General features: G+C 46.9%; 1 protein-coding gene across 2 annotated transcripts in view; it reads left to right on the top strand.

Moving 5' to 3' along the window:
• FANCD2 (FA complementation group D2) overlaps window positions 1-21,505 on the top strand; it is a 70,870-nt gene that overhangs the window by 26,896 nt on the left and 22,469 nt on the right. For both annotated transcript variants that reach the window (XM_089689761.1, XM_089689760.1), the window contains exons 16-28: window positions 1,695-1,829; window positions 2,841-2,972; window positions 3,172-3,273; window positions 6,282-6,394; window positions 8,824-8,884; window positions 8,965-9,084; window positions 13,764-13,837; window positions 14,615-14,749; window positions 14,845-14,945; window positions 15,168-15,283; window positions 15,375-15,483; window positions 18,523-18,624; window positions 20,160-20,260. In XM_089689761.1, coding sequence (XP_089545887.1) covers window positions 1,695-1,829; window positions 2,841-2,972; window positions 3,172-3,273; window positions 6,282-6,394; window positions 8,824-8,884; window positions 8,965-9,084; window positions 13,764-13,837; window positions 14,615-14,749; window positions 14,845-14,945; window positions 15,168-15,283; window positions 15,375-15,483; window positions 18,523-18,624; window positions 20,160-20,260 — 1,401 coding nt within the window. The remainder of the gene's footprint in view (window positions 1-1,694; window positions 1,830-2,840; window positions 2,973-3,171; window positions 3,274-6,281; window positions 6,395-8,823; window positions 8,885-8,964; window positions 9,085-13,763; window positions 13,838-14,614; window positions 14,750-14,844; window positions 14,946-15,167; window positions 15,284-15,374; window positions 15,484-18,522; window positions 18,625-20,159; window positions 20,261-21,505) is intronic.

The following is a 21,505-nucleotide window of genomic DNA, read 5'->3' as shown; positions in this document are numbered from 1 at the left end:
CCAGTAAGTCCCTCTGCCATCACTCCAGTACACTCCTCTGCCATCACTCCAGTAAGTCCCCTCTGCCATCACTCCAGTACACGCCTCTGCAATCAGTTCTGTGCTGCTGAACATTGCTGTGCCTTGCAGCACCCAGGTGATCCTGTTCATGCAGCAACATATGACATCCAGGTGATCCTGTTCATGCAGCAACATATGACACCCAGGTGATCCTGTTCATGCAGCAACATATGACACCCAGGTGATCCTGTTCATGCAGTGATGCTTAGCATCCAGGTGATCCTGTTCATGCAGCAACATATGACATCCAGGTGATCCTGTTCATGCAGCAACATATGACATCCAGGTGATCCTGTTCATGCAGTGATGCTTAGCACCCAGGTGATCCTGTTCATGTAGCAACATATGACATCCAGGTGATGCTCTTTTCATGCAGCAGCATTCAAAGAACACTTTGTTGCTTGCAGTGACATGTAGCATCCAGGTGATGCTCTTTCCATGCAGGGACATGCAGCTTTCAGAGGACACTTTGTTGCTTGCAGTGACATGCAGCATCCAGGTGATGCTCTTTCCATGCAGGGACATGCAGCATCCAGGTGATGCTCTTTCCATGCAGGGACATGCAGCATCCAGGTGATGCTCTTTCCATGCAGGGACATGCAGTATTCAGAGGACACTTTTCCTCGGCAGTGATATGCAGCGTCCAGATGACACTTTTTTCATAACTAAGAAAGAAAACTGCACTAAGGCCCAAATTATAATAGATAAGCAGCTGTCACTGTCCCCGGATACATAGTACCACCAATTAGAACCAATATTGTGCAGCGCTAATAACACTAAAGCCAGATAAAAGTGTATTTGACCCCCTACACAAATCAAGTGCCAGCAGTTTAAAAATAATTATACCTTAAATACAGCACAAAAATGTGATTATAGCAGAATGGTATAAAAATATATCACAGTGCAAATGGGTAAACAATGTGCACAAAACATATATATGTGTGTGTGTGCGCAATGATAAATAAATGATTAAAGTGTAACTAAAGACAAAATGTTTATTTCTTTTAGTTTTGGATCGAGTGGAGGGCATTAGAACCACAGTCAGTGCTTATTACTGCCTGTGCTCCCCTTAAAGGAGATTCACCCTCTCTATCCTGTTTCCCATTATCATTGAAAGTGAAAATAAAGAAAATCCCACATTTTTTAAAGCAATAGAGGGGAAAAACTTCCAGTGGGGACACTATTTCTGGTGACCTGGGGATCCCCGTAGGATTCCCTTAAAGTAATTGTAAAGGCTTGAGGTTTTTTTACCTTCATGCATCCGGGTCAGGGGCGGACTGACCATTTGGAAACTCGGGCACTGCCCGAGGGCCCAGGGTCAGTAGGGGGCCCCATGAGATGCCCCTGGTACCTTTTTCCTAGGCTTTTTGGAGTTTGGGCAAGGACACAGGGGCCCCATGATCCCCTATTGCCCGGGGGCCCCATGAGTTGTCAGTCCGCCCCTGATCTGGGTGACACTTTTTCATGCAGTGTTCCGTTTGTGTCGTCTCTCTGGAATGGTGTAGGAACCAATTCTGGTGAATGAATAACTGCCATCTGATTTTGGGGATTTTTCTGGGGAAGTAGGGATCGGTTTTATACTTGTGTAGACATCTGATCTCCAGGCGGCTGATGGCTTTGTCTCTTCTTTACAGGTTTTGATGATTTATTTTCCCTCCATATTGTCCTTGTCTCAGACTCTCCTGAGGTCTGCAGAACCAGAAGTCACTTTGTTCAGCAGCCACCTCTACAAGCTGGCCTTCTCTGCATTTGATCGCTACTGCCAGCAGGTAAGTGTGTCTTTTTTCCATTGTACATACTCCATTTAGTCTGGCGCCCCCTTGTGTTCAATGGTGATATTAGTCTGAAGAATGTTGTGTAAGAAGTGAGTGTGGACCATATGACAGCCCTGGTTGCACTGTGCAGGAGAGTCGTGTGTCTTACTGGGAACAGTTACCACATGTGGGCCACATTACAATGAGGGCAGTGTTCTGGGGTGCTGTATATTACAGGCATATAAGGATGGAGGGCACACTACGTTACAGTGAGGGCAATGTTCTGGGGCAGGGGGCTCCAAACATTCTAAACAAAGGATCAGTTTACTGTCCTTCAGACTTCAGGGGGACCGGACTAGGGCTAGTGGAAGTAATCAATGGCCTATTGTTGGTGTCAGTGGGAGGATTAGCACCCCATCGTTGGTGTCAGTGGGAGGAATAGTGCCCCATCATTGACAGTGGGAGGAATAGTGCCCCATCATTGGTGTCAGTGGGAGGAACAGTGCCCCATCATTGGTGTCAGTGGGAGGAACAGTGCCCCATCATTGGTGTCAATGGGAGGAACAGTGCCCCATCATTGGTGTCAGTGGGAGGAATAGTGCCCCATCATTGGTGTCAGTGGGGGGAATAGTGCCCCATCATTGCTATCAGTGGGGGGAATAGGTGCCCTATCATTGGTGTCAGTGGGAGGAATAGTGCCCCATCATTGGTGTCAGTGGGAGGAATAGCACCCCATCGTTGGTGTCAGTGGAAGGAATAGTGCCCCATAGTTGTTGTCGGTGGAAGGTCTAGTGCCCCTTTGTTGTTGTCAGCAACAGGAATTATGCCTCATTGTTGGTGCCAGTAGATGGAATAGTGCCCCCAGGGCCACATAGAGGCAAGCAAAGGGCCACAGTTTTGAGACCCCTGTTTTGAGATGTTGATTATTACATATAAGGGGATTGGGGGGGGGGGACACATTACAATTATGGTGATTTTCTGTGTTACCTATGAATTGTTCAAGCCTTAGTGTGTTTTATTTTCCAGGAGCTGATTGCGACGTTGGTGACTCACGTGTGCAGCGGGTATTCCGATGAAGTGGACTCCGCTCTGGATATAATAACAGATTTGATATCCAGTAACTCTACAGCCGTGGCCCTGTATGCTGTGTTCATCAAGGTGGGTGAATGCTGGTGGGGATTGATCTACATAAATGGTCAGCTTTACATTTCATTGATATTATAGGTTGTCATCACTGCTGCTGGACGAACGCAAAGCTTTCCTTTTATCTGTTTGTTGCAGATTTATCCCATTAACAAACACGTACATAGAACTGTTCTGGAACAACTAGTAACCCTGTTGGTGTATTTCCTTGCAGGGTATATTAGACTACCTGGATAACCTGAATGCTCAACAGATCCGCAAACTCTTTCAAATCCTTTGCATGCTGGCGTTCATCCATGAAGGTGTTCACATCCAGGTACACATGACACCATGTTGAAGGCTGGGCTCCTCATACAAGTGGGAGCCAATACAGACACACCGTTGTACTTATGATTCAATTTGAAGTGTTGGTTCACTTTTACAGAAAAAACAAAAGGAGAATGAACACCATATTGGTTCTCTATTCCCCCCCCATCCCCCGATGCCCATTGTACTTACTTGCAGGGATGCTGATCTGTCAGTGTCAGTGCCCATGCAAGCCGGTACAGCGGACTGGGGATATGGGATCCCAGCACTTCTCTGTGTAGTGCTTCTGGGACAGATCAAAGCGATTCTGATTGGTCAGCACCATCACAGAGCAAAACTCTGATCCATCCATGAAGCGTTGCAGAAAAAAGAGGGAGAACAGTGGGGATTTCAAATCCCTGGACCACTGCATTGGCTGTGTGGGCAGTTGACAGCTCAGCATCCTTGAAGGTAAGCACAGCAGGGACTAGGGTGGTGGGTAGAGTGTGCAGTGGTTTATTTTTTCTGAAAAGGTGAACTTACACTTTACCCCCGGTTCACATCTATTCGGCCGTGGACGCCCATGACACGCAGGGAAGAAGTCCCTGCACTTCTTTGGAAAAAACAGCCCACAGAGGAACCTCGGTTCCCAGTACAGTTGCGTTTTCCAGTACGGGCGGCGTGCCATTAGAACTAATGGCACCCACCCGCGGGTCCGCATTTCTTTGCGCGGATGGTGCGGCTGCACGGATTTTCGTACGGATCCGCAGCAGCACCACCCGCACAGATGTGAACCTAGGGTTAAAGGCAAATTTTGTCTTTATTACCATTTTTGTAGTGATTTTACAAAACAGAAAAATATAGGTGATATATACAAATAAACAAACACATATAAATCTCGAGCATAGAAATGATCCAGAGGAATAGTTCCATATAACTGAATCCTGTATAATAATAATAACTATACTCATTGAAGCGGATCAATAGCAATTGGTACAAAGATGTCTGGAACACAATTCTCAGGAAACTCTCCCTGGGTGAGATATAGAAAACACAGAGAGACACCTCTGTACAATACAGTGTAAAAAACAAAACTAAGAGAAAGGTTAGAGAAGTTTGGAAAAAAAGAAAATAAAGAATCTAGTACCGGAGACGAACAAAGACTAGAAATGAGAGGGGTCGGGAGGCGGGGAAGGCAAGGGGCAGGATCACGGCGGTGCATCGCCTGGGCCCGGGAGCGTGACCCAGCGGTCCGTCGTCAGACGTGGGCAATAGGGCCAACCTGACAACCATAGGGCCGTGGCCAGATAAACCCAGGCCATTACTTTTGGAACACTGTGGGGCCCACAACCCTCGAAGGGTCGAAGAGGAAGAGAAATGGAGCCAGACCGACCAAAGAAACTTATGTTTATCATAAGTAACATTTCTTCCATACGCATGATATCATTAATTGCAGAAACCCACATCGAAAGAGGTGGGGGGGGGGGGGTGGCCATTTTCCAAAAGAGGGATATTGATTGGCCAAGCTGCAGATAGAAAGAAACGCAACAAACATTTCTTCTGCGTTGCCAGTGAACCCGTAATATAGAGAGGAGAGCAATCTCCGGCGATAAGGCCAGGGACTCACCATAAATCTTGTATACCTCAAAGACTAGACGCCAGAAGGGTTGTAGCTGGTCACACTCTGAACCAGAGGCGGACTAACAACTTATGGGGCTCCTGGGCAATAGGGGATCATGGGGCCCCTGTGTCCTTGCCCAAACTCAAAAAAGCCTATGAAAAAGGTACCAGGGGCATCTCATGGGAGCCCCCTACTGACCCCGGCCCTCGGGCAGTGCCCAAGTTTCCAAATGGTCAGTCTGCCCCTGCTCTGAACCTACACTTTAAAGCGGAGTTCCAAACCCCAGCCACCTCCCACACATAAATTAAAAGTCAGCAGCTACAAATACTGTGGCTGCTGACTCTTAATAATAGGGCACTTACCTGTCCGGGCATCCAGCGGTTTTGTCATCCCAAGCGGATTCTTCAGTTGGCTGTCGGATGCTGGCGCTGCCATCTTTTTAAAGGCAACCGGCAGCGAAGCCTTGCGACTTCACTGCCGGCTTCCAGCTGCGCAAAGTGCACAGCGCTTTGTGAATTGGCTGCAGGCCACTTGGACCTTGGAAGTGTCCCACAGGGCTGCAGGCGGTGCTGAACCTCCAGCTCAGTTCTCCACAGTGAACTCAGCCAGAAGTGGGAGCGGGTATCTGTCACAAACAGGTACCTGCTCCCCCCCCCCCCCAAAAGGTGCTAAATGTGGCAGAGGAGGCAGAAAAGCGGAGCTTCCACTTTTGGGTGGAATTCTGCTTTAAGGCCTCTTGCACACTGCAGCTTGAAAAAGCTCAGTACAGTGTTTTTTTTTTTTTTTTTTTTTTTTTTACTGAGGTAAAATATAGCCCATTATTTACAATGTGCCTTTACACACAGAAGTGTAAACAAGCGCCGCGTATTCCTCAGTAAAAAAAAAGTTAAAATCTGCATTTTTGCTCACTAATTAACGCCGGGTATGCGCAAATGAGTGCAAATACGTACAAATGGGCACAGATACGTGCATATGAGCAGAAATATTAATGAATTTTCCCTACGAATATATTGTGCGCACATGCGCTGAAGTACGCACGAATACGCTCAAAACAAACACCTGAAATTACATTCAAAAAAGCAGAAGCACAACATCAGCACTGTGCGCAAGAGGCCTAAAGTATAACTAAAGGCAAAACTTTTTTTTGTTTTGAACAGAGTAGAGAGGGATTAGATCCCCTATCAGTTTTTTTTTCTGGCTGTGTGTACCATTATCATTGAAAGTGAAATTAAATTCCAAATTTTGGGTTGTCCCCAGAAAAGTAGTAGAGGGGAAATCTCCCAATGGGGACACTAGTTCTGGTGACCTGGGGGGCCCTAGGGAATTCCCTTAATTTGCAGGTATTTCCTTCCTATTTTGGCTATGGGACAGGAAGTGAAGGGATATCTCCACAATGATTTGTTTGTTTGTGTCTTTAGGATGAGATGCACATTGTCATCAGGAAGCAGCTTTCCAGCACAGTGGTGAAGTACAAGCGCATTGGAGTGATTGGGGCAGTGAGGATGCTGGGAAGCATGGCTACTAGTGCCAGGTCAGATTCCACTCTTTTTTTTTTTTTTTCAATCTTTATCTAGCATTTTGTAGTTAGCATACAGCAAAGAAAGGTAGAAAGCTTACACATGGACACGGCAAAGTATGTCCACTACCGGACCAGGTGTGGATGGAAAGAAAATGGCATGATCTATGGGCTGCTTACCTGTTGTCCACCCTGATCTGCACTCAGTCCTATGGGACCTGTTGGCAGCTAGGTGTTAGTTCCTCAGATGCCCAAGCTGTCTATTTAACCCCTTGGCACCCGGCCCTTTATGGGTTTCAGAAGCCGGGAGGCGGGGCCGGATTTAGGGTCATGTGACTGCCGTGTCACAGCCGTCACATGATCAGGAAAGGTCCGATCGAAAGAGGAGATCGTGACCTTTCCGTGAGTACTGGACATGTGTGCTGGGAGCGCGCAGGGCGCATGCTCTCTCAGCACATATGTTTTTTTTTTTTATTAGAACGCAAATGTGCAGCCGCTCGGCGTCTAGGCCCAGACGTCGGGAGGTCGCACATTTGCGTTCGGCCAGCGCCAAGAGGTTAAGTTATGAATATTTGTCTGTGTCTGACCACTGAACTAAGAGAATCTGCAATGATACTGAAGTAAGAAATTATCCCAATTTTATAAGAGGAGGAATCTGGAGGACACTAGGGGGTTTATTTACTAAAGCTGGATAGTCCAAAATCAGACTCACTTCTGCATAAAAACCAATCAGCTTCCAGGTTTCATTGCCAAAGCTTCATTGAACAAGCTGAGGTTAGAAGCTGATTGGTTTCTATGCAGAAGGGAGTCTGATTTTGGACTCTCCAGCTTTAGTAAATAAACCCCATGGAGTTTTGTCAACTTTAGTCCAGGTACATGTATGTCGCCACCCCAGTCTGGGTTCTCGGGCACGTTCGTGTGCCGCTTGCTGACCCGTGCTGTGATTGGACACAGCACGAGTTTGTCAGCAGGTTTCAGCCAGTGATTTTGGCAGAAACCTGCTGATCAGCTGTGTCCAATCACAGCACAGAACTTTATGTACACACACAGCGATCTGGCTGTTTCTTCTCCCTGAAAAGCAGGGAGAAAAAACATCCAGATCTGTGAGTAAAAGCAGCACACATAACACTTGTTACATAGTTAGTCTGGCTGAAAAAAGACAAAAGTCCATCCAGTTCAACCATAGAAAAAAAAAAAACGTTAGGCAGTTCACCCCTTGATTTGCCAATTGATGTTGACTCCTTCCCAGTTAGTACAGTGTACAGCAGTGTTTCTCAACCTTTTTTTCAGGCAAGGCACCCTTTCAAATTATGGACAGTCCTGAGGCACCCTTTCAAATTATGGATAATCTTGAAGTAGCCCATTCTAAAATGGGGTGCCTCTAGACTGTCCATAATTTTAAAAGGGCACCCCATTCTAAAATATTTAAAACTATTCTAATAGTTTTATATAACGCAGCACCCAGGACACCCATCATTAGAGGTGATTTATTCTTCCAAAGCAAATACATTTTTGCACACTGGTACCGACTAGTATTCCTCATCTCCCTCAATTTTTCTCCATTACTGAGCTAAAGTGACCCCAGCACTGACGGAGAGGGTTCAGGGGAGGGGTAAACTAGGTTGCTGTGCAGGCAGCTGATGTCCTCCTTATCAACTGATGATGTCATTGGTTGTCAGGACGCCGGCAGCTAGTTCATAATGGTGCACAATGAAAACCTGTGGCTTTGTGTAAGCTTGTTCCACCTACTGGCGTGTATACAGGTTTTGGGAAATGTTTAGACATTTTGCCAAGTCACCCCTGAAGAAACCTCAAGGCATCCCAGGGTGCCTGGGCACCCTGGTTGAGAGAGGCTGGTGTGCAGGATTATATCTGATCGATGTATTAGTGTCATTAGCGACGTCAGTTAGTGACCCTCACAGCCAGTGTCTTTTAGCACTAGATTGCCTACCACACTATTACAATCACTGATCACCGCCATTACCAGTATAACCTCTATAGCTGTGTAAATTCCAGTATATACCCCATAGTTTTGTACATGCTAAAACTTTAGCACAAACCAATCAATATACACTTTTTTTTTTTTTTTTTTAACCAAACACATGTAGCTTTATGAAGTTTGATTTTTTTTTTTATTATTATTGGATGTGTTTTTATAACAGAAAATATATATATATATATATATTTTTTTTAATGTTCATTTCATATAATAAAACCAATCAAATACCACCAAAAAAAAAGCTCTGCTTGTGTGAAAACATTATATAAATTTAATTTGGGTATAGTGTTGCATGATTGCACAATTGCCAGTTAAAATAGCACAGTGCTGAATAGCAAAAAAAAAAGCCCTGGTCATGAAGGGGGTAAAACCTTTTGGAGGTCAAGTGGTTAACATCTGTCATTTCCAATCTCTCCTCATTTCCTATCCCCCTTTTTCTCTCTAGGAGAAAGTCCGGAGGTGGCAATTCAGACACAGACGCCCTGAGTCCGCACGTCTTCCGGCAGGTCAGTCATTCTGGTGATTTCACACTAAATAAATGATCTCGTTCTACCAGTGTTGTGACTCTGATTATGTGCGGGAACAGGTCACCTCCCTCCTGGAATTAGCACGCACCTGCTGCGACCAGTGCCCGAAATCTGCTGCCTTTTTCTACGATGAACTGGCCAATCTGGTGCAGAAGAGGAACCTGCATCCCCAAATAATGGTACGTTCAACAACTTTCACACTGAGGTGGAGATGAACAGAAAGGACATTTCTCTCTTGTTGAGGGACACAAGGACTCAGCGAATGTCTGGTTGTACTGCCCCCTACTCAGCATGCCTTTTAGGTTTTTCTTTTCTATTAGTGTCCTAGAATAGTTGTCTCTAAACTGTGGCCCTTTGCTTGCCTTTATCCAGCCCTTGGGGCACTATTATTCCCACTGACATTAAAGTGGAAGTGTAGCGAAGAAAATTAAAGATTGGCAGATAGGCAGGAACTTTAATGCAGAAGAGACATGCAATGGACCAGGAAGTCCCTGGTGTAACCCATCAGTCTCTTGTGGTGAATGGGGTGGTCTGTCCCCCTGGCCCTGGGGGGAGCTCCACTTGCTGGAATGTCCTTGTACCATTGGCTTCAATCCAGTTCCCCAGAACAGCAGATCCTAGGGAATCTTGGGCTTCACCGAACATCACTTCGATCTGGCAGAACCTTCAACTCTGAGAAGGTGTTCCTCTTGCAACAGGACAAGTAGCCTTGTTCCTATGCTGGGTGATGCTGAGAGTGCTGCTCTCAACTGCACTTTTTACCTTTCAGACAATACATTGTCATTGGTTCTCCTCAACCAGCAATCTCCACACCAAAGAAAGAGAAGTTTGCACACCATGGTGCTCCCTGTTGACTTCATGGCAGGAGGAAACCACCACTGGAGGGCCCTGCGATCCCTGGAATCCTGCTGCAGAAGCCTCCTTTTAGGGATAGTTTATGTCCAGGAGCCTTTGTTGGATGTGATCACCTGGAGATAGGTCCTCTTTTCATAGCTGTGTCACGATCAGGGGTCAGGCTCAAAGACCAGTTGATGTAGCAGTGGACAGGCTCACCTGAAACCAGCAGGATAGGTACACAGGCAGGTCACCGTGGCGGAGGAGTTGGATCACCTGCGGTGTGGAGTCCAAGTACCAACCGGTGTTGACCAGAACTCCTGATAGTGGAGATGCATTTTGCTGCATGTTAGCACCAGGTCGCGGTCCTCAGGATCACCCGACCAGGAGGTGAGAAAGCAGAGGTCCAGTAGTGTATAGCCAGGTAAGGATCAAACGGAAGCGTGGTCAGTAAACAAGCCAAGGTAGTGAGCGGTTGCAGGTTGGGATCAGGTAGAAGCGTAGTCAAGAACGAGCCAAGGGTCAATTACGAGTGGTAGCAAAATATGGATAATAACAGAGACTATAAGGAGCACGATACTGGCTGGAGAGCACAATAATCTGGCAAACAGGAAGTGCAGAGACATGGCTTATATCAGGAAGTTCATGGGAGGAGCAAGGGGTTCAAGGTTCATGATAAACAAGGTCAAGGTAGGAACATCCAAACAATTGTCAAGGGAGCTGTCCAGCATTCCAGGTGGCTTTGCAAGAAGAAACATTGCCACTCACCGCAGAAGGCCCAGGTTCGGACCCAGGCTCTGACAAGCTGATTCTCAACCTTCTGAGAATGTTCCTCTGTTACTCCAGATCCCTTCCTCAATTCTGCCTTTACTCAGATGACTGTCCTTAGCTTGACTAAGGATCCTGCCCTTTGCTACATGTTTGTAGATGCTTTGCTGGACCAGGGAAGCTCAGATGAGTCTTAAGCTGGCCAAACACTGATCAAAATCTAGCCCTTGCTTGTCCATCAGGTGAGGATCTCTTCAGGCGGCAATGTGCTTGTTGCTGCCTGGGGGAAGTCATTTAGCTGTTGTTCCCACTCCCCGGCAGACACTACCTCGGGACTTCTCAACAGTAAAAAGTTCAAGATCTCTGCTGTACCCTTCAATGGAAGAGACAATTGGATTTTGCGCTTGTCATAAAATCCTTTCTTTCATTGAAGGACACAGCACCCACCCCTCTGGTTTTTATGTTGAGACCAGTTGATCTTTATGTACTGCCTTGTGACTAACTATGCTGCCTCTAGGTTTTGGCCAGTAGCAGAAACCGCCCCTAGGCTGTTCTCCTGTTTTTGTGCTTAGTATCCTACTCCTGAAGGTGGCAATATATCCCAATGACCAGGGATTCAAGATTTATTGGTTCATCCAATTAGCACTCCTTTTCTTTATCTTTTCGCCCGAGTTGAGGTGGGTACAGGAAAGCCCTGGTACACCAACACTACACCGCCAACTAACCCCCTTTTGTAAGTTAAGGCTAGTCTTGCAGTAACGTGATTTTTGCAAAGAGACAAACAAAAGAGCGCACCAGCCTAGCATATTATCCCAAGGATAGTTCAATAAAATTAGGGTACTCGCGCACAATCTGTGTGAAAAAAAACCGCATGTCAGGTTGCAGGCTCATGGTACAGTGGTAAATGACACCTGCAGAAACCTCCGATACCAAAGGGACGCTGTCCAAGATCCAAGAAACAACTTCCGCGTTTCGAGGGAAACCCTCTTCCTCAGAGCCAAATGAGCAGGATCCCTCCATCAATTTAAAGCGGAGTTCCACTCAACCTATCAAAAAAGAAAAGTCAGCAGCTACAAAAACTGTAGCTGCTGACTTTTAAAAAACAGCCACTTACCTGTCCCTCGGTCCCGTGGTGTGTCCCCCGCAGCTGGTTTCACCGGCCATCCTGTATTCCAGGAAGCCGCCATCTTCAGTGTGGGCACCCGGCTGTGATAGCTTGCGGCTTCACAGCCGGGTACCCACTGCGCATGCGCAAGTAGCGCTGCGCTTCATGAGTGGTCCTGTAGTCTTCTGGGACCTGTCACGTGTCCCAAAAGACTACAGGGAGGGAGGACACCTTCCGATCGTCTAGGCCAGTGGTGGGCAACCTTTTTTTTTCAACTGAGCCAAATCTCGCCAAAACCACGATTGAAATTCATTTTGAGAGCCACATTTTTAAAACTGAAAATACATCCCCCATATAGTAATTCATCCCCCATAGTAATTCATCCCCCATATAGTAATTCATCCCCCCTATAGTAATTCATCCCCCATAGTAATTCATCCCCCATATAGTAATTCATCCCCCATAGTAATTCATCCCCCCTATAGTAATTCATCCCCCATAGTAATTCATCCCCCATAGTAATTCATCCCCCATATAGTAATTCATCCCCCCATATAGTAATTCATCCCCCATATAGTAATTCATCCCCCATAGTAATTCATCCCCCATAGTAATTCATCCCCCATATAGTAATTCATCCCCCATAGTAATTCATCCCCCATAGTAATTCATCCCCCATATAGTAATTCATCCCCCACATAGTAATTCATCCCCCACATAGTAATTCATCCCCCCTATAGTAATTCATTCTCCTTATTGTGTCAATTCACTTACCTTTGCTCCGCGTGTTCCTCTCGCCGTGTTCCCGCGCCGTTCCGGTCTTCAGGGCGGACTGTGAGAGGAGAGGAGTTCGTCACGCTGCCCCACCTACATCCTGACAGCCAATGTTTGCCACGCTCCGCGGGCCGGATTAAAAGGTCCGCCGGGCCGTAGTTTGCCCATTGCTGGGCTAGCTGCAGAGTCCTGACTTTTGGGGCGGCCACCCGAGAGGAGGGAGGGGAGCGGGCGCCCGGCACAGAGAAGAGCCGCATTGAAGTGTGTAAAGAGCCGCATGTGGCTCGCGAGCCGCGGCTTGCCGACCACTGGTCTAGGCGATCAGACTGGAAGTGGGATTGGATAGCTGTCAAATTCGGTTACCCGCACCCCAAAGGTGCCAATCCTTAATGGGGAGCGGTCCTTAAAGTGGACCTTCCCCTTTTGGGTGGAGCTCCGCTTTAAACACCCTACTCACCATAATATGAGAGCCAGAGACTCCTCCCCTATAGCAAGTGTTGGGCAGGTATACCACGGTCATAAAACCGTACCCTAAAAAGTTCACCAATATATTGTGCAGGGAATTACATGCAATCATACATATATCAATAAAAATACACATAGTGAAAAGAAAACCTTTCTCTAGCCTCCTATACTTGTGTTTCACCTGTTTGTATACTGAGCTACTGTATAGCCACACATTTCTTAGGGTATGGTTTTGTGACCTTGGTATACCTGCCCACCCCTTGCTAAAGGGGAGGAGTCTCTGACTCATGTTATGGTCAGTAGGGTATTTAAGTTGATGGAGGGATCCTGCTCATTTGGCTCTGAAGAAGAGGGTTTCTTTTGAAATGTGTAAGCCATTTCTTGGATCCTGGATGGCGTCCCTTTGGCGTCTGAGGTTTCTTCGGGTCTCATTAGGCTGCAACCTGATATATGCATTTTTTTACACATTTTTTTTGTGAGTATGTTTTCACCCTAATTTTATTTGAGTATCCTTAGGATAGTGCGCTTGGCTGGTGCGCTCTTTCTTTGTCTCTTTGCAGTTGTTATCTGGACTACCCTGACCGTTCGAGGGCAGTAAGGCCTGACTCATCCCTTAATTGTGTTTCTTAACATACACATAAGAGTGCTGTTCCTTGTCCTCCATGTATGCTCAGGAGCAGGAGCGGACTGACCATTTGGAAACTCTGGCACTGCCCGAGGGCCCGGGGTCAGTAGGGGGCCCCATGAGATACCCCTGTTACCTTTTTCATAGGCTTTTTTGAGTTTGGGCAAGGACACAGGGTCCCCATGATCCCCTATTGCCCGGGGGCCCCATGAGTTGTCAGTCCGCCCCTGCTCAGGAGGTTTGATACTTTGCTGTAAAATATTTCTTTATTTTATTATCTCCTGCAGGAATATGTCAGAAAGACGGTGGTGGATGATTTCCAGGAGGATTACGTAGTAGATCTGGACCAAAAAATTGAAGGGTTTGTACTGACATGATCCTTCTACCTCCCTCTAATGCAAGTCAAGACCCCAAGTGCAACTGCGATAGTGTTGTCTGAAGCAAATTAATCTCTATAATCATAGCACAGTGGCTAAGTGGTTAGCATTTCCGCCTGGCAGCACTAGGGTCATTGGTTCGAATCCCAACCATGGCACCACCTGCTTGGAGTTTGCATGGTAATCCGGTTTCCTCCCACACTCCAAAAACATGCTGGTAGGTTAATTGGATCCTGTCTAAATTGTCCCTTGTCTGTGTATGTATGAATGTGAGTTAGAGACCTTTGAGGGTTAGGGACTGATGTGAATGCAATACATCTCTCTCTCTATATCTATCTATCTATCTATCTAGATAGATAGATAGATCTATATCTATTATCTATCTATATCTATCTATCTATATATATATATATATATATATATATATATATATATATATAGCGCCACAGCCCCTTCCTTCTCAAGGAACTTATTAATGGTAAGTGGGGCTGCTGCCTCTGATTTCCCAATGAGCTTAGTAGGTGTGTGTGTGGTCGCTGCCTCTGATTTCCAAATGAGCTTAGTAGGTGTGTGTGTGGTCGCTGCCTCTGATTTCCAAATGAGCTTAGTAGGTGTGTGTGTGGTCGCTGCCTCTGATTTCCCAATGAGTTTAGTAGCGGTGTGTGTATGTGGTTGGGGTTGAGAAGGGGAAATCATTTCTTGAGTGATCCAGAGATGAAGATGGTGTGTCCATATGTGTAACTTTCTCTTCAACTCCCCAGAAATCATATGTTCCCTGTAAAAGCCATGTACAACCTGGAGGACGATGAGAGCCAGGGCATAGTCGTGATTAATCTCCTCCCACTTCTGTCACATGACTTCGCCAATAAAGGTGCCGTACACACATCAGAGGGTCGGTGAGTTCCGGTGTCGCTCAATAATTTAGATTTTTCTTTTATAGTGATCCCTCTTCAGTGTGGTGTGAAAATTCATTGCATGCGTGTTTCCACAGCCTCGTGTCTCCTCTCTGTCTGTCACCATTTTTCCGTTTACTGCGGCTCTGCATAGAGGACGAGTATAATGGCAACTTGGATGAGATCGATGCTTTGTTAGGTACTTCCTTTTTTCTTTTTTTCTTTTTTTTTTTTTGTGGTGTGTGTGGTTCAAATTTCATTGTAGGCTGGATGAAGTACATTTGTAATCTGCGATCGTTCCTGTTTGGCGTATTTTTCCTTGTTTTATATTACATTATCGTATTCTGTAGTGTATATAACATAATATACATAAACATTGATAACCAGTAGGTGTGTAATAACTGGGTGTTTCTGTTTCCAGGGTGCCCCGTGTATCTCACGGACCTTGATGTCATAGACAAGATGAATTCCCTGTCCAGACAAGAGCGAGAATTCCTGTGCTCGCTGCTTTTCTTCAACATTAATTGGTTCAGAGAGGTGATTCATTGGTTTATAAATCTCTGATACTTGTAATTTTTTTGTTTTTTTTTGCTGTACAAGGTGTGACACCGACCTAGTCTCCTTTTAGGTTATCAATGCTTTCTGCATGCAACCAAATGCTGATATGAAGGGAAAAGTGTTAACACGACTACAGAACATCACATGGCTGCAGTCTTTGCTGGAGAAGTGCCTTGCAGGTAATTATTTCTATTGCAGGTAGCATTCCTGATTATTTTGTCACCTGTGGAGACACATTAGCTACATACTGTAACGGGTCATAAAAAAGGGACAAGCTGGGGTTGTGTGAAGAGTGGGTGCTGCAATATGGAATGATCCAAAATTAGAAGGCATGGGACTTGTAGGTTGAACCTTTCCCGTCCTGACATACATTGTTTCAATACATACAGCCCACAATCTCTGTTGTCCACGTGAGTGACACCAGCATGCTTTGTGGCTGTAAGCCACACACAACTGGGTGATCTGTGCAGTCCTATCATCTTGGTACAGTATTTGGGCAAAGCGTGGAGGAAGAGCAGGAAAGTGTTTGATATGAAGGAGCATTTAGAACTCAAGCCTGCAGCCTTGATCTACAGTGTGGAAGGGCTGTTGTAGTTCTCCCACCTCATTTCCCATATGAGTCTCCTGTCAGTAAACATGAGAAGGACTCTGGCTACAGTGTTGGGCTGTGGAGGAAGTGCCAAAGGGCACTCTCTTCTAATGACCATCAAGGGACAACTGCTCTTCTGGGCTGCACTTGTTGCTGACACCAGTACTCCTCCACAAAAGAAGCCTAAGGCTCAGTCTGGGAAGATCCTTTGCAGAGTTCAAGAAAAGACCTTTTCATTACACCACAATCTTAAATTCATACGCAAGTCAGTTGCCCAGTCTGCCTGCAAGCCGTAGAATTCCAAATCCCCCGAACAATAAGACTCCTTGGCTAAAGTATTGGACTTTGGAGGCCTTGCCCAAAAGGCTTTTGCTTCAAATGACCTTTAGGGGACAACGGCACTTTTGGGCTGCCCTTGCTGCTCTCATAAGGGATGCCACCAATAGTCCTCTGCAAAAGAAGGCTCAGTCTGGGAAGACCCCTCACAGAAGATCGAGAAAATCCCTTGGCATTACTTCACATTCTCTAACCCCAAATTCATACACAAGTCTGGCACGCAGTCTGCCTGCTAGCCTTGGAATTCCTACTTTCCAAAATGGGGTGTCATCTGTTAGTCTTTGTGGACACTTGGAGAGCCTATATCTCAGTTGCGGAAGGTGGTTTCCAGGGACTACACCAGCCATTCTCAACCAGGGGTCCATAGAAGTTCTGGAGGTTACTAGGAGTGCCATGGGTTGTGGCTGATTGCCTCCCATTTGATGGTGCTTGTAGTTCCAAGGCCAATGCCACATGGCAAAGCCATCAGTATGATTCCATTGATTTCTTTTAGCTGCCGGTAAGGGGGGCATCCTGGCAAAAACTGTTAGGGTTGCAATATTCCTATTAACCACCAACATAAGGAGCATTTTCCCCATTGGACCACAATAAATTGGTTTTAGCAGGGGTTCCCCAGGACCTCAAGAATATTTTAGGGATTCCTCTGTGGTAAAGACTGAGAGAGGCTGGATTACAAGGTAGAATTTCACTCCCGGCCCACTCCCCTGTTCATCGCTTCCAGCCTGTTTGTGTGACAGCACAGATTAGCAGAAGTCCTAGATAGAGTCCTTGCAGGTGAATCAATGTGGCATTGGCCCAAAGTCCTTTGGCAGACTGGTTCCAAAAGTTCTTCTCCAAATGGTTCACAGTCCTCAAACCTCCTATGTTCCTCAATGAACAAGAAACGAAACAGGCTTTCTCTCTCACTTATTACAAGACACATCTTGATCACAATTGCCAACGGGAAAACATAGACAACAACGCCATTCTAAAACCTCAAGATCCTCCCAAAAGAAGTATGTTATTCAAATGAACGCCATTATAGTTACAAAATAGTCTTTGCAAAATGTATTGATAAATACAGTATTTCCTAAATTCACTTTGATTTTGCTATTCCCCCTCCCATCTAACACACTGCCGGTTTAAGGATAAAAGCTCGACTTTACCCAAAAACTACCTTTACAGGTAAGGGACACCTGTAGATAGAAACACACTGTGCAGCTTTGACCAAACTTGAATAATATTTATTTTTATTTATTTATTATAGGTACTTATATAGCGCCGTCAATTTACGCAGCGCTTTACATATATATTGTACATTCACATCAGTCCCTAACCCTCAAGGGGCGTACAATCTAAGGTCCCTAACCCTCAAGGGGCGTACAATCTAAGGTCCCTAACCCTCAAGGGGCGTACAATCTAAGGTCCCTAACCCTCAAGTGGCGTACAATCTAAGGTCCCTAACCCTCAAGGGGCGTACAATCTAAGGTCCCTAACCCTCAAGGGGCGTACAGTCTAAGGTCCCTAACCCTCAAGGGGCGTACAATCTAAGGTCCCTAACCCTCAAGGGGCGTACAGTCTAAGGTCCCTAACTCACATTCATACATACACATACTAGGGCCAATTTAGACAGGAGCCAATTCACCTGCCAGCATGTCTTTGGAGTGTTGGAGGAAACCAGAGTACCCCGAGGAAACCCATGCAGGCACAGGGAGAACATGCAAACTCCAGGCAGGTAGTGCTGTGGTTGGGATTCGAACCGACGACCCGAGTACTGCCAGGCAGAAGTGCGAACCATGCTGCCCACATAATAATACCTTTGCTTTGGGTGTAAGCCATCTCCTGGGTTCCTCAATGGACTCCCAAGAGAAGAATTTTACAGTGAGTACAAAAATCCTATTTTGGATATTAACCCCTTGACGCCAAGCGCACGCAAATATGCAAACTTTCTGCATCTGGGCCTTGACGACGAGCGGCCGCATATTCGCGTGCAATTAGAAAATACATATGTGCTGAGAACGCGCGCCCTGCACGCTCCCAGCACATATATCCGTGACTCACGGAAAGGTCCCGATCACCCCTTTCGATCGGGACCTTTTCCGATCATGTGACAGTGAATCACGGCGGTCACATGACCCTAAAACCCTGCCTGCCTCCCGGCTTCTGAAACTCTTAAAGGGCCGAGAGGCACCGGCGCGAAGTGGTTAAGCAATTTTAGTTCTCTGTTATTGCGATGTATTGATATGTAACACGTATTGCTTTATTTTCTAGGTGAATGTCCTACAGTTTGCATTGATTTACATTATTCTTCCAGAATCTCCCGGATATATCCCCCCACCCGCAAACTTTGACTGTGAGCAACAAGAAGTCCCACCAAGCGCAGTAGCAGCTGCCCCTGCAAAGAAGGCAAAGAAAGGTACTGCTTGCAGTGTATGTAGGGAATGTGCTGTCATGTACATGGTTGGGGTAAGTGCTGTGATGTCCATGGTTTGGGAAAGTGCTGTCATGTCCATGGTTGGGGTAAGTGCTGTGATGTCCATGGTTGGGGTAAGTGCTGTGATGTCCATGGTTGGGGTAAGTGCTGTCATGTCCATGGTTGGGGTAAGTGCTGTGACATACATGGTTGGGGTAAGTGCTGTGACGTACATGGTTGGGGTAAGTGCTGTGACGTACATGGTTGGGGTAATTGCTGTGATGTCCATGGTTGGGGTAAGTGCTGTGATGTCCATGGTTGGGGTAAGTGCTGTGACGTCCATGGTTGGGGTAAGTGCTGTGATGTCCATGGTTGGGGTAAGTGCTGTGATGTCCATGGTTGGGGTAAGTGCTGTGACGTCCATGGTTGGGGTAAGTGCTGTCATGTCCATGGTTGGGGTAAGTGCTGTGACGTACATGGTTGGGGTAAGTGCTGTCATGTCCATGGTTGGGGTAAGTGCTGTGACATACATGGTTGGGGTAAGTGCTGCCATGTACATGGTTGGGGTAAGTGCTGCCATGTCCATGGTTGGGGTATGTGCTGTGACGTCCATGGTTGGGGAAAGTGCTGTGAGGTCCATGGTTTGGGTAAGTGCTGTGATGTCCATGGTTGGGGTAAGTGCTGTGAAATCCATGGTTGGGGAAAGTGCTGTGACGTCCATGGTTGGGGTAAGTGCTGTGACGTCCATGGTTGGGGTAAGTGCTGTGACGTCCATGGTTGGGGTAAGTGCTGTCATGTCCATGGTTGGGGTAAGTGCTGTGACGTCCATGGTTGGGGTATGTGCTGTGACGTCCATAATTTGGGGTAAGTGCTGTCATGTCCATGGTTGGGGTAAGTGCTGTCATGTCCATGGTTGGGGTAAGTGCTGTCATGTCCATGGTTGGGGTAAGTGCTGTCATGTCCATGGTTGGGGTAAGTGCTGTCATGTCCATGGTTGGGGTAAGTGCTGTCATGTCCATGGTTGGGGTAAGTGCTGTCATGTCCATGGTTGGGGTAAGTGCTGTCATGTAATCGCATCAGGCTTTAGTCCTTGCGGCTTCACGACTGGGTGCCCACTGCGCATGCGCCAGAAGAGCTGCGCTTTGTGAATGGCCTCGTAGTCTTCTGGGACCTGTCACATGTCCCAGAAGACTACAGGGAGGAAGGGTAGGAGGACAACTTCTGCTTCCGATTGCCTAGGTGATCGTAGCGGAAGTGGGAGCGGGTACCTGTCAAATTCGGTTACCCCCCGCTCCCCAAAGGTGCCAATCCTTAATGGGGAGCGGGGGACAAAGGCTTAAAGCGGAACTTCCCCTTTTGGGCGGAGCTCCGCTTCGCTTTAACTTTTCCAGTACTTCATTGGAAGTCATCATTTATTTTATTGTGCTAATTCGGTCCGTACTGATGTGTTTATGACCAAGAGGACTAGGCTTTAGGGCCACTGTAAAGGTTTTTTTTCTTTAGTTAAAACAATTCCACTTCTGTTTTGCATCCCACAGGTAAAAAGCGCAAAATGGGAGACACTAAGAACTCCTCTGCAGAAAGTTCCCAGTTAGAAGAGCAGATGGACACCGAGGCGGAGAAGACTCAGCCAGACAAGGTGGAAATCCAGTGCTTGGTATTGTGGTCCTCCTGGAAGAGTCACTTCGCACAGTCATCATCATCTTCCTTTAGGTTTACCACTTTCCAGTCACAGCTCCAGGGCTTCTCTCATGCAAACTCCTTTCCGCTAGTTGTCACTATCCTTCAGGTCAACCTCTTGACAAACAGCAACTTACCTGTTCGTCGCTGAACTTCAAGTGGTTATACCGGGATGATGCCTTCAGCTACAGGCATCATCCCGGTACCATTTTTCAGAGCCGACGGTTGTAAAAACAACCCAAGCAGTTAACTAGCCGCTGGATTGCTATTACAATCATCGGGAGGGGATGGTCTCCCCTCCTGCCACCTTCATAGGCCCAAACAAAGATATAGGGAACCAGAAGCGATGACCTTACATCACTTCTGGTTTACCCGGATCTATACGGTGCCATTTTTAAAGTGTTACTAAACCCAGGACCCTCCATGCACTATATCCGCTCTCCCCAGACCCCGCATTCACTATATCTGGTCTCCTCGGACCCCGCATTCACTATATCTGGTCTCCCCAAACCCCGCATTCACTATATCCGCTCTCCCTGGACCCTGCATTCACTATATCCGCTCTCCCCGGACCCTGCATTCACTATATCCTCTCTCCCCGGACCCCGCATTCACTATATCCGCTCTCCCCGGACCCTGCATTCACTATATCCGCTCTCCCCGGACCCCGCATTCACTATATCCGCTCTCCCCGGACCCTGCATTCACTATATCCTCTCTCCCCGGACCCCGCATTCACTATATCTGGTCTCCTCGGACCCCGCATTCACTATATCTGGTCTCCTCGGACCCCGCATTCACTATATCTGGTCTCCTCGGACCCCGCATTCACTATATCTGGTCTCCCCAAACCCCGCATTCACTATATCCGCTCTCCCTGGACCCCACATTCACTATATCCGCTCTCCCCGGACCCCGCATTCACTATATCCGCTCTCCCCGGACCCCGCATTCACTATATCCGCTCTCCCCGGACCCCGCATTCACTATATCCGCTCTCCCCGGACCCCGCATTCACTATATCCGCTCTCCCCGGACCCTGAATTCACTATATCTGGTCTCCCCGGACCCCACATTCACTATATCCGCTCTCCCCGGACCCTGCATTCACTATATCCGCTCTCCCCGGACCCTGCATTCACTATATCCGCTCTCCCCGGACCCTGCATTCACTATATCTGGTCTCCCCGGACCCCGCATTCAC

The sequence above is a fragment of the Staurois parvus genome, unplaced genomic scaffold (genome assembly GCF_062004578.1).
Source record: "Staurois parvus isolate SC_StPar_1 unplaced genomic scaffold, SC_StPar_1.0 ptg000496l, whole genome shotgun sequence".
Classification (NCBI taxonomy): domain Eukaryota; kingdom Metazoa; phylum Chordata; class Amphibia; order Anura; family Ranidae; genus Staurois; species Staurois parvus.
Note: the sequence above shows the minus strand (reverse complement) of the source record. Positions and strands in the feature narration are given on the sequence as shown.